At 38.8% G+C, this 16,952-nt stretch overlaps 1 protein-coding gene across 10 annotated transcripts in view; it reads right to left on the reverse strand.

The window, feature by feature from the left end:
* ahcyl2.L (adenosylhomocysteinase-like 2 L homeolog) overlaps positions 1–16,952 on the reverse strand; it is a 65,661-nt gene that overhangs the window by 20,890 nt on the left and 27,819 nt on the right. For 2 of the 10 annotated variants that reach the window (XM_018251015.2, XM_041585121.1), the window contains exons 2-6: positions 10,763–10,874; positions 4,406–4,534; positions 3,160–3,260; positions 1,557–1,659; positions 1–58 (exon numbers count right to left, since the gene is read on the reverse strand). The exon at positions 1–58 is cut by the window's left edge and continues 37 nt beyond it. In XM_018251015.2, the coding sequence (XP_018106504.1) occupies positions 1–58; positions 1,557–1,659; positions 3,160–3,260; positions 4,406–4,534; positions 10,763–10,874 (503 nt within the window). 10 annotated transcript variants of the gene reach the window in all.

Below are 16,952 nucleotides of genomic sequence, written 5' to 3' on the forward strand. Positions count from 1 at the left end.
TCAATGCACCACCAGAAATCATCTTCAGACTCCCCCTTCCAGGAGAAGACAGGGACCCCTTGAGAAAAATAAGCATTTTATTTGTTTTGCACATCAAAAATGTGTTAAAAAACTGTGTTAACGATTATACAATACAAGATAAAATGATAACTGGTAAAAAAGTAAGCTAGCATTGATATAAACCTGCTGCGGTAGCATTTTTCTTAGGTAGAGATTTACACATGTTCATACATGTACAGGGTAAAAAACAAAAACACAAAAATGGAGATTAAAAATAACTAACTTTAAAGAGGAGAATAAAACAACATTTTAAGATCATACAGTGACCTGGCAATTATCACTTTTTAAGACAGCAATTTAAATGAATTTTTATCTGTACAGACTTGTGGTGCATCAGGTAAAAACAGTCAGTACATTAATGGTTTGAGAAATCAGCATATGATATCCACATATGCCAGCTCAAGGCTGGAAGCCATGCAAAACATAATCCAAACTTTTGATGAAACTAGAGTAAGGTTTAAAGCATTGCGATAGATCAGTGCAGTCCAACTGGTGGACTGTGGGCCACATCCGGCTGCTACCCCACCCCCCCTTGCGTGACCCCACATGAAAGGCTGCCTGCTGTGTCTGCTTACCTTGTGTAAGATTTAAAATGTATTGTTGACACCTGTAACCCCCTGCTTTGTTCATACCTGTGACACCTCTATTGATTACACTGCTAAAGCCCTGTACTGTTCACACCTCAGACCCAGAGTGAAAGTACCTACATTGTTCAAACCTCATACTAAATTCTAAAAGGTGCACCAGCACTGTATGTAGCACAGTATGAACTGTTCATCTTTGAGTGGTCATGATAGTTTCCCTGTCTCCTGCTGTATTCAGACTGCCCTGCGCTCCCTGTGTGTGCCATACTCTGCCTGCCCTATGCTACATGTGTGTATCAAACTCTGCCTGCCCTATGCTTCCTGTTTGTGCGCCATACTCTGCCTGCCCTATGCTTCCTGTATGTGCACCATACTCTGCCTGCCTTATACTGTGTGCAATACTCTGCCTGCCCTATGCTTCTTGTATGTGCACCATACTCTGCCTGCCATATGCTCCCTGTGTGTGCAATACTTTGCCTGCCCTAATCTGCCTGTGTGTGCCATACTCTGCCTGTGGGAGATTAACCTGGTGGGGGATTATTAGCATTTGGAGACACTTGTTAGGGGTTCCCACGGTGTTTAATTGGTTGTTGTATTATCCCCAGGGGAGGATGAGGCAAATGGATTTGAAATTAAAATGAAATGGAAATGGATGCCTTAATATAACTTAATAAACTTGTTTCACATATGAGGGATATTCCTGCAGTAAGCAACAACCATTTGTTTATTTGGCATCCTACCACCATTAATAGTCTTAAAAGTTCTTGTGGTAACATGGGTGTCATTTAAATTGGGTGTGGTTTAAAAATAGGGGTGGTCAACACTGACTTCCACTATTGTCCTTCCACCATTTAGGCCAAACAAATTCCAACCTGTACTACAGAAGTTGGACAGTACTTTGATAGAACGTACCGCTTTCAGCCAAAGCAGCTGCCACTTCATTGAGTGTAGAATAAATGTTGCAGGCAGCCCATCGACACTGAGCACCTAAGGCGCCCAAAGTTTCAATCAGAACCTGCCGGAACAGCAAGAATAACAATGTTAGCACCTGTTGCTTGCTTCTTTATCTGAAAAAAAAAAAAAAACTATACCGTAAAGTAATAAACTTGAGACTGTTCTGTCTGATCAAACACACAAGACTGATAAAAAATAACCCATAAGAAAAAAAATTTCTTAAATCTCCAAATGTTTTTCTGTTTTAAATTAATCATATTGCCAATGTTTTTCACATCATAGTCATAGGTCAAGTCCCTTTTCTTTCAGATGGTCTAAGGGTAATCTATTATACAGTCATCAGTTTTATAGTTGGAAGGGCATGTCATCTGTCTGAAGGTAGGAGGACCCAAGGGCAATCCCTCAGTCTTACAGGAGGACAAGCTGAACAGTGTGATAATAAGCAACCTCTTTCTCTAAGGAGAAACTCTTTGACAGGATACGGGCTACTGTATGTTGGTCAAATGGCAGGCTATTTGCTAATCTGAGGGTAAAGGTGGCCATACACGGGCCTCTAAAAGCTGCCGACAGACTGTGTCGGCAGCTTATTGGCCCGTGTATGGGGCCCCCCGACGGGCTTCACCGATCGAGATCTGGCCAAAAGTCGGCCAGATCTCGATCGGATGGGACAGAAAATCCCGTTGGATCGCGGCCGCATCTATTCGTTGATGCGGTCCCGCGATCCGACCGCCCGTTTGGGCATCGTTAGGATCCGATCGTTGGGCCCTAGGGCCCACAATCGGATCAGCCCGATATTGCCCACCTCAAGGTGGGCATATCGGAGGGAGATCCGCTCGTTTGGCGACATCGCCAAACGAGCGGATCTCTCCATGTATGGCCACCTCAAAGCCTCCTGTTTATTGGTTGGAAGCAGGTTCCCTGGTAGATTAATATTTGTCATACAACTTTTCCACACTGTTTGTCTGTGGACAAAAGAAGGCTAGTATAAGGACACAGTAAGAAGGAAAATTGTGTATTCAGGCTGAACTTGAAAGGTCAATTTCTGTCCAGTTATTAAATGATGCAACCAATTTGTTAATCTAATGGCTGTACACAAAATGCCTATACACTGGCAACCACTGGCTGATAATTCAACTACTTGTGTTCAACTGACAGATAATTATTGAATAAATAAGACCAAAACAATCTTTTTTCTGTTAGTTTGTTAGTCTGATGCTAACCTATACAATTCAGAATGTGAGATTAAGCTCAACACAGAAAAATTCACCCACATTCCATTAATTCCTATTGGATTTTATTGGTGTATTTATCAATAAGTGATGGTTAGAGTTCACCTTTGATAAATATGCTTTTAAAAATCCCATAGGAATAAAGAGAATGTGGCTGGGGTTCTCTGTGGTGAGCTGTAAACTCACATTTTGATAAACCTGCCAGAAGTAACTGGAGTGCATGAATTGTGTGCATAAGTAAAAATATCCAGATGGTACAAAATGTTTAACAGATTGGTAGATTTAGGTAACAATAAAGCATGCATGGATTTATATATTGGGATGCAACTCACTGCAGTCTGTGCTGTAATATGGGTACAGCCCACAATCTTAGCACCCGCCAGAGGCTTTTCACCCTGTGCTCTCTTCCGCAGAGCCATAAGAGCAGGCATCTCTGTAAAGAAGTAAGAGATAGATAGACCATACATGGAAATAAAGTATTAAACGTGATAAAACCTGTAAACACCGGTCTCTAAAAATCCTACCTTTTGTTTTTGGAATATATATTCAGATTGTCACCTCTCTTCCCCTACAAAATGTTTCCCAACCATCTAGCTGTCTAGAATTCCTTGTTGCTTCACCATGACATACCAATCCATACCTATATACTATTTTTTATATTTTCTTTTCAATTAAATAGGTATACTAAGCGGGGACAGTGATAGTATAAATGTGTGTAGATGAGAGCAGAAAAAGGGTACCATTGTATTTATTGCTTTCATCTATACACAGTTAAATAATGTCCTGCCAAAAATATTCTATTTCCTTACAGGTCTTCATAAAATCTTGCCAATTTTACAAAGTACGCAAGTTCATTTCCTGATGTCTTACTGACCTCACCTTACCTCAAGTTTATGTTGCCTTGATGGGTGCTCATAAGTGGGGTGAATAAATATAAAAATTGGAAAAACATAGCCAGAGGGACACCAAGGGGAATAAATGTGGGCAGGGGTTTAAAAGTGTACGTCTAGCATTTGAATTTGGAAAACCATGTTTTCTATTGTAGATACAGATGAGTTAACACTATTTATTGTCTCAGTCAGAGCAGCCAATTTACAAACATAGGTGTCAGTGCAGCTGCAGTGCTTTCCAGCAGCTAATCAGATATTTGCTTTCATTTTCTAACTGCAGAAGACTGTTCTAAGATAACTGTTCCCTTGTTGCTATTAGCAATTGCACTTGTGCAGTAAATATGCCCTATAGATTTGTAAATTATTATAAAGAGTAATACTGTCCAACCTTTTGCATGTTGTAGACCAATTACCAATTTGGCTATAATAATGTTTGGGGGCTGGAATCAAAAAAATGTTTGTGTTATTAAAAGGGACAGAAAACATAAAACATCTAGTGCCTACTGGACTGCAGGAGAACTGATTAACCAATAGCACATCAGTTTGTTATTGCTTTTGCCATAACACAGTCTCATTTTAACTAAATAATACTTTTCCTTATACAGAGAACAAGCACCATAAACCAAGTCCCAAAGTATACAAAAGCATTGTATAGTTATTTTCGAAAACTTCCATCCAACATAAATACCTTGCTCTGCAATTTCTATCTCCCGGCGTCCAAATTCTGCCTGCTTTATGTTCTTCACACAGAAGTCACTGCTACCCTTAGAATTTTTCTGTTGCTTGTCCCTCGGGGAGGTCTCATCATCCGAGCTATCTGTGTAGGAAGCAGCTAGTGATAAAGGATATAAATCAGCAAAGGCAGAGAGTTTTTTCTGCTTAGTGTGCTGCAGGTTTGAGAACATATACTATGCAAGTTAAGTAGGTATATATTCATCAGCTATTGTTGTACAGTTAGGTAGTGGTACAAACAAAAGCATGACTACAAATAACCTGCCATTCAAGGATTGCAGCCATCAGAACTTTCAGTACTTTACAATCAGTATGCCTGACCATGTTTACAAATTTACAACTCGGTCAAGAAGATTTGGTAGGTGCTTTCACGCTGGCCTAAAGCTCAAGAAAATGCTAGAATGATTGCACACGTCATTCTGGAGATTAGTTGAACGGTAAGGCATTTTTTGAGATTTGTTGCCTTTGAGTAGCGCAGATTAGCCGCACGTGATAAATCTCATAGTGTGCCGTTGCCCTTATAATGTATACCAGGGCTGTCCAACTGGCAGCCTGCGACCCCCCCTTATGTGGCCCCCAACTACCTGCTGTGTAAAATTTAAATGGTATCACTACAGAGATTAATTGGCCCCTGCATTGTTTAATCAAATTCAAACTAATGTATTGTTCACACCTGTGATCCCCCTGCATTGTTCACACTTGTGACACTTTAATTGTTCACACCCCTAAAGCCCTGTACTGCTCACACCCGAGACCCAGACTAAAACTGCCCACATTGTTCACACTTTATTTAAAATGCTAATGGGGCACCAGGACTGTGTCACTGTGTAGTACATTTTAGAGTGGTCCTGATCAGTGGAAACTGTCTCCTGCTCTGTTCTTCCTGCCCTATGCTCCCTGCTCTGCCCATGTGTGCCCTGCCCATGTGTGCCCTGCTCTGCCCGTGCGCCCTGCTCTGCCCGTGCGCGCCCTGCTCTGCCCGTGCGCGCCCTGCTCTGCCCGTGCGCGCCCTGCTCTGCCCGTGCGCGCCCTGCTCGTCTGTGATATGCTCTGCCTGTGGAACATAAGCCTGGTATTTGTTCTGGGGGTTGTTAGCCTTTGAAAATAAATTATTGTTAGGGGCCCCTAAGGTGTTGGGAATGATGTGTTATCCAAGGGGAAGAATAGGCATATGGATTTAAGGGTAAGTCTTAATATGACAACTTTTTTCACATATAAGTGATATATCCCTGCAGTGAGGACCAACCATTTGGATTTTTGGTGTGTTACCACAATTAATGCAGATATGGTCTTGTGATAAAATGGGTGTGGTTTAAAACCAGGGAGTGGCCAACACTTCAGTTTGTTCCATAGTGGTCCTAACCTGAGTAAACAACTCTGCTGAAGTTAACACCTTTGTTAAATTCATTTTAGGCAAAGAAACAGCAAAATGCATAGCAAAATGTAAGGAGTAAGCTGTAAACCTAGCAGACCCACTGAAGCCTAGGGCCACTCTACCTAAAATTATGCCAATGCATTTTTCTAGTAGAAAGGTTTAAAGCTGAACATTAATTTCTTTTCGGTTTCTTATTGTTACCTGAACTTTTATAAACGTTATTACCAACTTACTTTGCTATTTTAAGGTGGTTATACATAGCCAACCATTTAAAGCAGGAGTGCCCATACTTCTACTTTTAGTGATGTTGTCCCATTATGATCTACATTCATAAAAGCAGTTAGCATTATATTCCATGGAAAATATTACTTAAATACTGATTAATGGGAAAATATATATTGATATATTTAACAAACAACTATTTCTTATGTAACCTTAAAGGACCAGTAACAAATTTTTTTTTAAAAAAAAAAAAAAAATGTACCAAGACAGTTTTAACTTTTAATTCACAAAGCTTTTATTAAGAAATGACTTACCGATTCTCTGCGACAGGATGACGATCCATCGTGTGGCGCTCGATTTCTCCTTCCTGGCTATCTCCTATAGAAGGCAGGGAGGATAAATTGAGCAGCGCACAATGGATCATCGCCCTGTCACCGTTTCTGAAGAGGAGCGCAAGCAGAGAATCGGTAAGTAATTTTTTAATAAAAGCTTTGTGAATTAAAAGTTTAAACTGTCTTGCTGTTTGTTTTTCGTTAAAAAGAAACAAAATGTAAAAAATAAATAAATTTAAAAAAAAAATTATGTTATACTGGTCTTTTAACATTATAAATATCTGAATAAAAAGCATGAAACAGGAAGGTGATTTAGACAAACTGTGGACAGTGTCTTGAGATCTACTGTTCACCAGCTAAAGGTTTACTGGTAGATCCCGATCTACTTTTTGGGCACCCCTGATTTAAAGTATCTGACCAATCGGCCCACATGCTGAACGACAGTTGATGTAGGAAGGACCATGCAAAGTATGGCAGCCTTTCTATTGCTCTCCTCATTTGTCATGAATGGTCAGAAGCATGTGAAGAGGAGCTGCAGCTTTACATGCACCACTGGCAGATATTGCTCATCTCTGGTATACATTTTAGAATATACCTGATTAACAAACCACAATATACATAGTACACTGATATTGGTTGAGAATGTTAGGCCACCATACACATAGTGAAAGTCATAACAAACAAATGGTACTTGCATAACTAGCTTTCCATAAATTAGTTTTCCATAAAGTGCCAGTGACAATATTGGCTGGGTGCTAATAATCTTCTTTATCACCATCTAAAAGCCTCCTTTATTTTATAATTCCATAACAAGAAGCCAAAACTTAGGGAGACTTGGATATCTTGATTTTAGCATGACTCTTCTACTGCCATAAAATGGATACAATCGCAGATAAAACCTTCCAGTCACTTGCTAGATCAAATTAACAACTAGATAGTGGTCAACATTCTGTGCTAATGAAGAAAATGCTAAATATCTTTTTTAAAAAATGGAGAAAATTATCATTTTAAATCATAGTAAAACATGAATTATGCTTCTCATATCCATAACCACTAACTCGAATGCCTAACTAAAGAATGTCTTTTTTTTTTCCCAATGTCTAAATTTTTTACAGGTTTTCAATTGCTGAAGTTTTCACTTTGTTATTCCTCTCTGGCGTTTCATCAGCTCAGTAATCCAGGTGCAGATCCTGAACTGTTAACATGTGCTACATTAGTTGATACATTTCTCAGCAGTAACTATAGAATGTTAACAACTATTGTATCATTTCAAACAGCTGCCTTTAAAAACAGGACTTCAGCTGAGGGACAAAGATAAGAAATGTATCAACTAATGTATTATACAGTTTGCAGTGTCAGTATCTGAAACCAAATCAACTGAAAATAAATCTCAGTGTGACATGAGACTGACATTTGCAGGCCTGAATTCCCAAGCCTAAGTAACACAAAAATGGATAAAAAGTCTGCACAACAGCAAGGAGAGAATGTAGAGCAAAGGCCAACCAGTTAAAACTGGATTTCAGACACACAAATGTTGATCTTGTGACTTACCTAATTTACTTAGAAAGATGGTTTAACGTGATCCAATAAAACACAACCCCCTCATTATCAAATGTAGTTTCGTTTTTTTTTTTTTTTTTTTTACAAAATGTGTCAAATACTTGTTAACTCGGTGACAAACTGCAATGTAAATACTAAAACTAATCTGCTTGTACGGACTGGCTTCAAATAAAAAAACTGTTGTGCAAGTTGGCCTTACCATTGAATCCTCCTTTCCCCAATCACCAAATACTCTGTCCAATCTGCCCACCATTCCCACCCTAAAGCTGGCCATAGATGCAAAGATCCGATCGTACGAATCATCGTACGATCGGACTTTCCCATCTCCCGACCCGCCACTAACCATTCAGATCAAAGTCTTACCAGTCAGATTAGTTAAAGAACAGATCAGCAATGTTCTGCCCGACAGCAATCGTACGATATCTATGTCCAACCAAAGCTAGTGACAGTCTCCCACTGAAAATCGTACGATCGGCAATACACGCAGAGATATTATCGGCAGCCAACAGAAATTTTCTAACCTGTCCGATCGACCAAACGACCGATCTCCGCCGGACGAAAAATGTCGGGACTCTCCACACACGGTCCGAAAATCGTACGAATCCTCGATTCGTACGATCAGATCTTTGCGTCTATGGCCAGCTTTACACACCACTGATCTATTTCAAGCAGGCTACCACCACAACAATCTGGAAAAAGACAGGCTGAAGAATAGGTGGCATGGTAAAGATATTGGGACTGGGAATCCTTCTGTTTTGTCTGGCATGCTATCAGTGGGATGGGGCAATATGTTCGTGCTATGTTAAAGGATGCTTAAGGCAGAATTCACACAGAGAAAAACTGACGGCTGGAAAGACTGAGGGCTCTAAAGACTGAAATGCCCTGGACATGAGAAACCCCTACTGGACTTTCTATTAAACCTAAACTACGGTGAAAACCAAAAAGAGTGAGGAACACGGATGGAAAAAAATAGGGAGACCATAAAGAGAAGGGGAGAAATGAAATAGGGAGAGCAACAGAAAAATATGAAAGGAAGAGACATTGGCGATAAAACTAGAAAATGAAATCTGTGTAAAAAAAGTACTGGAAAAAAACAGAAGAGGAAGGGAAACGTACGACATAAAACTAAAAGGGGAATAATTGTATAAAAGCATAGAAAGCAAATGCCCTTCTTTCTGTTCTGCCTATCCAATAAATGTGTCTAAGGTGGTCTCTAATTGTATGTGAGCCAGTTACACACCATTACTGGAAGAATATGTGCGGTGTCATGGGTCTGAATAGTTTAGCAAAACTGACCTTGGCAGCATATTGGCTTAGCAACTAACACTGTTGCCTTGCAGTGCTGGGTTATTGTGTTTGATCCTGCATTGTCTAAAAGGAGTTTCTGCCTGAATAGGTTTACTTCAGGTAATAGAGTTTACTCCCATACCCTAAAATCATACAGCCATATTAACTGGCACCCTAGTGTGTTTGTGAAAATGTTTTAGGAAATTTGGATTAAAAGCCTAACTGGGCCAGGGACTGTTATGAAGCAGGAATACATTGGTGCATTTTAAATAAAGTAGAAAAATAAAAAATAAAAAAAAACTGCTGCACATAAGAAAGCACTGCAAACAGGCCAGACAGACAACAAATAAAAACTGCATTCTAATGATATTCACATTCCAAAGGATCACAAGCCTGTCTCAGGCATCCAATGGAAGCTTAAAAGGGATTTAAAAATAAAAACAGTGCTGATGTGCTGGTGCTTGGAAGACAAGGGATCAATGGCATGAATTAGAGGGCAAGCATACAGAATACAGTGAAAGCTCCATGTTATGGCAAGGCCATCACAATTTTAAACAAATGTTTATTTTTATTCCCATTATTTTCTCTCTAATAATAATACAATACATGGTTCTTGAGCCTAACTAAGCTATAAGGGATGGTGATCCCAATTATTTTAAAAAACTGTACAGTATCTTGTTTTAATTAGGTTTTAAAAAACACAGGAAATGCCTATGTATGTAAGTATAACAAATTCTACATAAAAAGAAAATAAAGAAATATAGGAAAAAATATAGAAAAACACAGGTATGGGACCTATCATCCAGAACCAACACAGGACCTAGGGTTTCCTGGGGATCTTTATTCCAACTAACTACATGTCTATTAAATATCTATTGTTTTCCCTCTACTAAAGACTAATTATATGTTAGTTTGAATCAAGTACAATGTATCGGTTTTATTATTACAGAGAAAAAAAATCAGTTCGAAAAATCTGAATTATTAAATTAAAATGGAGTCTATGGGAGATGGCCTTCCCATAATTTAGCGCTGATAATGGGTCTCCGGATAACGGATCCCCTACTTGTATAGGAGATTCTGTTGGTGTAAAGTTTCTTCACTATTAGTGGGGGGGGGGGAGAAGAAGATAGCTAGGGAAATTCATAGAAGAAAAAAGTAGAGAGGGGTTAAAGGATATAGGAAGTAGAACTTTTACAATGTCAATGTTCTACTTTTAGCAATTAGCTATTAGCAATTTTAAACTGCTAATTATTCAGTTGTTGGCTCAAAAGCTCTTATTGTCAGCAACCCTACCAGTTTATGCAATCCCTGTATTCCCCTAGGGCTCCTGACTCACAGTTGAGCCAAAAGTTTGGTAACTAGTAGTCCAAAAATAAAAATCTCAGAAAATGTTACAAACAGAAATTTTATGTAAACTGCAAAAGTACTCAGTGAAGCACTGTGAGTACATTTACATAATTTTTGGGGGTTTAGATCTCCCTTAAAAGAAGGTGGAACAATGAGGAAAGTCCACAATCCCAATACAGTTTTTACTCACCTGAACTATAACTATCAGTTGAAGACTGAGAAATGGAACGAGATAAGGAACGGCGACCGATTTTTGTGGGACGCTTGTTAAACTCTCGCTTCTGGTCTGCAAACTGGATCTGCTGAGAAAAATACAAATAGTAACTGAAAGCAATATCTGGATGGTTAAAATTTTGCTAGGATACCCTTATATACAAAAGGGATCACCCCTATAGAATGCATTTATTTTCTAGCATCATACTTGCACACATGCTCTAAGGGGTACCAAAAGTTGTATTGTATTTATTATTATAGCACCACAAACGTATGCCAATGCTTTACAAGGCATTCATTTGAAAAGGAGTAAAGTTATCATACCTTAAACAGTGAAAATAAAGTGACATCGCCTGGTGGCCAATCTCCTGCGGGTGTGAAGCACCCTGTGTGTCGAGCCCTTAGAGTTTTATTCAGTGGGAATCAGTGGGAATCAATAGGTCAGCTTGATGGGTCTCTTGAGGCCCTCTTACAAACTGATGTCACATTTCATCTGTGACACGGGTTTTGTGTAGTAACTGCCCGTGTAATGTAGGTTCTGTACAACAGGAAACAATCGGTAACGTATCTAGTGATGCTAATGCACTCGCGGCGCTTCGATTTCCAAAGCCGCCCAAAGTTGCCTCACGAGGAAACTTCGGGCAACTTTGGAAATCGAAGTGCCGCAAGTGCATTAGCGCAGGCGATTCTTCATTCAAGTAGGCAGTTCAGGGAGATTGTCGCCACACAGAAGAGGCGATTAGCCGCCAGGCAACTAAATCTCCCTGAATCTGCCCCAACCCTAAGGGGTGGCACCCTCACAGCACACACACAGGCAGACTGGCAAATATACATACAGATAGCAATCTTACAAATTGATATTATAGCAATTTTATTCGCCCCGTCAATTCCACACTGAATTGGTTGACTGTCAAAAAAATAGTTTTTTTATATATTCTAGTATATTCTACCCTGCCCCCAGGAATTAATACAGACTTTTTAAAGGGGTAGTTCACCTTTCAGTTAACTTTTGGTATGTTATAGAATTCTCAGCAACTTTTCAATTGGTCTTCATTATTTATTTTTTATCTTTTTTTAAATTTTTTTAAATAATAATTATTTATAATTAAATAATAATTATTCACTGCCTTCTGACTCTTTGCAGGTTTCAAATGAGAGTCACTGACCCCATTACAAAACAAATGCTCTGCATGGCTACAAATCTATTGTTATTGCTACTTTCTGGGCTCAATTTACTGCTTAGGATATTTTACAACAACAGGGAACATTGTTTATTTTGGGGTCTCTGCACGTCACATTGTTTGGTAATCCTATGCATATTGGTCATCAAACTGTTCAGAGTCAGTATTTAATGATGTTTCATTGTAGTACCCAAGAAAACTTGACCATCCAAGTGGATCCCCTTGCATAGGGGTCCAAGCTGAACATATTGAACATTACTGAAGCCAAAAAATTGTATATGTTCTACACTGCCACAGAAATCAGTAAAGACAAAAGTTTTGACTATCAACACACAACAAATTTTTAAAAATAACTGCTTTTGGCATTTTATCTTAACAAGGAATCTGACTGTATTTTTAATATCTCACACCCCCAACTTTTCACTTCCAAAAAAAACACACCTGTAAATCTTAGTCATGTGTAATAACTTTTAGATTAAACAGATTAAATGCAGTGGTTAGTGGAAGTTGGTCTACTTTCAAATTGTTTTTTGGCCCCCTCTCATGTCTGTTTAAATGGCCTGAACAACTGAGTTGATGCCACCTGACACAGGAATCACAATGATATAATGAAATTGTGTCTAGCATATGCAAGCAAATAAAACACGTGCCTAAATGTTCCAATTTTCAAGGCTGCAAGAAGCATTTCAAATGTAGTAAGTGCTCAAGTTCTCTAGAATTCTATGTATAGATACAGAGCAACAGAGTAATTAACACAAAACCACTAAAACTGAAATACACAATAAAAAGTTCATGGTCAAACATCTCAGTTACAAGAAATGTAAGCCACAAAGCTTGCTTGTAAAAAGTGCCATAACCGTTTATATTTGAAGTTAGTGCCTCAATTAAAATTCAGTAAGCTTTAAAAAAAAAAAAAAACACCTAGGAATTCTTGACAGCATGTCTGCTCACAATGGTAAGCTAATTTCTGAGTACACACAGGTAATGCTAAAAATTGAATCACTTTAGCAGCATGCCAGTTTTCTTCATTATTTAACTTAAGAACAACTAAATTTGAATGCAATTCAAATGGACTACCATGTAATAGATATCATTATACAGAGCTATCAAATGCAATATACCTAGCTTTACATACATTGTAATAACCGTACCCTCTGCTACAAGAGACATCATAAGGCTCTGCATCAATGTCTAAGATGATTGCACAATGGAGAAACATCAGTCTAGATTCAGAAATGTAAATGTACAAACTACACAGTGAATAAAGTTCCACCCTAAAATATGTTTGTGAAGATTCTCATTCATCCAGGTATGGTATATCTGTAGAAATAAGTCAAATCAACTGGACTTGCTTTGTTTTTTCCTTGAAGACGTTTCACCAGTCATCCAACTGGCTTTCTAAATTCAGAATAAGTTATTCTCAATTGAGAAAAACAGTTGGATGACTGGTGAAACGTCTTCAAGGAAAAAACAAAGCAAGTCCAGTTGATTTGACTTATTTCAACAGATCCACCGTAAAATATTTTGATAAAACATCTAATATAAATGGAATGCATTAAATTGCTTAAACCATTTCAATTATATGACCTTGAGATCCAAACAATACAATTATCCCTTTATAAAGAACAGTTTAAATGAGACAGGACTGACTCCAATCAGTCTGCAATGCAGAAGTTTGGAAGAGTTGTTTCTTTTGTATAAAATAATAAAAATGCTTTAGGGAACGGTCATTCAACACCTGCTAAAAGCAAACATTCAGTTTATCGTAGGGCTATTTGTACACTCTTCCCAACACTTTATGATATTTCAGGCAACAGTGACAACATTAATGTAGTGATAACTGAAACCCCTAAACACAGAATCATTCGTTTGCCTTTGTCAATGTAAGAATATTCTGTGCCTATTCAGTTTAGCCCAACCAGGTGTTGTAGCATCAGTGCTGCAAATGCTCCTTCCAAATAAAGACCAGTACCAAAGGGAAACATGAAATTATAGCTGCAACACACGCACTCTTCTGAATAAATAATCAAAGGAAGCAAGTATAGTAACTCAATAATGTATCTTTCATATACCTTATTCCCTTTGTTAGACATGTATTTTCCCCTTTGAAGAGCTATGGCATTTCAGTCTATACATAAGCTTTACATAAACACACTTGCATATGTTTTTAAAAGAATTGTCAGTTTAGCCCTTACTATTCTCTGCCAGAGTTTATCATTAAAAGTAAAATGTGCTTTACACACACACACACAACATGCTCGCTAAATCTCTAACTGGACCAAAATGCACTTAAACTGGGTTCAAAATAGCAGTCTGTATTAAAATTCATGAATCAAAATGCCGCCAGAGATTTTGTTGAAAAGAAAGAGAACTTTAGTAGAAAGGTATGGGATGGAACGAAACCATACATAAACAGTCACAAGGTATTGATTTATACAGCTACAGACATTCTTGAGATATAATTTATCACCTCTGAACATAGGTCTCACCTGTGATTTTAACTCTGAGCCACCATTCATGTCGCATTTCTTTTCGTTATTAAGCATGCTGAGAGATAACAAGCCTTCTGTCATCTCCAGATAAGGCTTCAGAGCAACCATTCCATGTTTTTATATATTCAGTCCAGCCAGCTCTGGTTCCAACCTGCCTTCCCTGTGTTCTCTTGGTTCCCTGACTGAGGAAGGGTTGACCCCCAAGTTAATGAGGCATTCCAGAATTCAGTGCCAGAGAGCAAGTTTTTAATACCTAATTACACAGACTTGTTATGACCTCTAAACTGTTAACAGCAGTCTCTAACATGGCCTAACCAACAACGGCTTATTTAGGTAAGTAGCACTCTATATAATTAACTTGTCAATTAGAATCATTCTAAAAGTGTTTTGCCCTTCCCCAGGCTATGCCTATTAATGCCACTCAGCACCCGCCTAGAAGTCTGAGTTTACTGATTATACCATTAAGTAAACCTGCCTTCAATGAAAGATCAGATTAAATAAGCAAATGTTAAGGTCATCAAATTATGGAAAAAAAATGCATTAAGATTTATAATTTACGTAACCTACAGAACCAAATCAACTTCTTATCCACTGTATAACATTATCAGAAAACAGGAGAAACATAAGAAATTGCATTTATTTGTCACCTGTCCCAGAAGGGAGGCTAGAGTAAAACATTAAGCTTTCTAATGGAATCTGAGAGAGAGACAAAATGTTCTTTCACAAGAAAATGTGTTTAAGTCACATTTTTCCTGGGACTGCCTGCTCCAAGAACTGATGTTCTAATCCGAACGTACCTTATAATTACTACATTCTCTGTCAATCATGTGTTTTACCAGTCACCCTCCTTCTCTTCTACTGCCAAGTGCTAATGCATTTAATCTTGCTGAGGTAGATCTAACAAATCCATTTAGGTTTAAATAAAAGTGGGATTAAAACAATTTTCTACAGAAAAGAATTGTTACAATGAAAGAAGCATAGGAAAGGGTCTCAAAAGAAAGCAAAGTAATAAAACTGCAAATCACATCTATACACACACGAGCAAACAGATTTTGTTACATACAATTTTGAAATCTGACATGGGGCTAGATATTTTGTCAGTTTTCCAGCTGCCCCAGTCATGTGACTTGTGCCTGCACTTTAGGATGGAATTACTTTCTAGCAGGGGGTTATTTCTCCTACTTAATGTAACTGAACCAGTCTCAGTGGGACTTGGTTGTTCTTAGATCTACCAGGGAGCTGTTATCTTGTGTTAGGGAGCTGCTATCTCGTTACCTTCCCATTGTTCTGTTGTTAGGCTGCTGGGAGGGGGTGATATCACTCCAACTTGCAGTACAGCAGTAAAGAGTGATTGAAGTTTATCAGAGCACAAGTAACATGACGGGAGGCAGCTGGGAAATTGACAATACGTCTAGCCCCATGTCAGATTTCAAAATTGAATATAACAAAATCTGTTTGCGTTTTGAAAAAAACATGTTTTTTCATGACAGTATCCCTTTAGGTTGCGTATATACATGAAACATATTAAAAGGCAATCATAAGGAGAGTTTTTAAATGTTCCCTACAGCAAACTGCCATGCAAGGGTTATAGTATTGTGCATTAAGGAATAGATGCGTTGAAAAGGTAAAATATAAAAAAATTAAAGGGAACCTGGGGTTTTTACTGGATAGGGGATCTTTCCTTAATTTGGATCACCATGCTTTAAGTCTGCTAAAAATCATTTAGACATTGAATAAACCCAACAATTTTTTTTGCCACCAATATGGATTTATGCAGCTTAGTTACCATTAAGTACAAGATACTGTTTTATTATTGCGAAGAATAGGGAAATCATTTAAGTCAAAAATAGATTTGTTTGCTTAAAATGGACTCTATAGGAGCTGGTCTTTTCAGAATTCTGAGCTTTCTAAAAAACAGGTTTCCAGATAAGGGATTCCACTACTTTTGATTAACAGCCAGTCCCCCCAAAACAGCACCCAATAAAACACAATCTATTATGGGGTTGTTGAGTGATAATATAGACCAGTGCTGTCCAACTGGTGGCCCGCAACCCCCCCCCTTGTGTGGTGCCCACATGAAAGTCTGCCTGCTGACCTTGTGTAAGCTTTAAAAGGTATCACTACAGAGATTAACTGGCCCCTGTATGGTTTACACCTCAAATTCAGAGAATAAAATCCTGCATTGTTCACACCTGTTATCCTCCCTGCAGCGTTTGCCATACTTTGTCTGCCCTATGCTCCCTGTGCGTGGCCATACTCTGCCTGCCTTATGCTCTCTGCCTGCCTTATGCGCCATACTCTGCCTGCGCCATACTCTGCCTGCGCCATACGCTGCCTGCGCCATACGCTGCCTGCCTGCGCCATACGCTGCCTGCTCGTGCCATACGCTGCCTGCTCGTGCCATACGCTGCCTGCTCGTGCCATACGCTGCCTGCTCGTGCCATACGCTGCCTGCTCGTGCCATACGCTGCCTGCTCGTGCCATACGCTGCCTG

Source organism: Xenopus laevis, chromosome 3L (assembly GCF_017654675.1).
Source record: "Xenopus laevis strain J_2021 chromosome 3L, Xenopus_laevis_v10.1, whole genome shotgun sequence".
NCBI lineage: Eukaryota > Metazoa > Chordata > Amphibia > Anura > Pipidae > Xenopus > Xenopus laevis.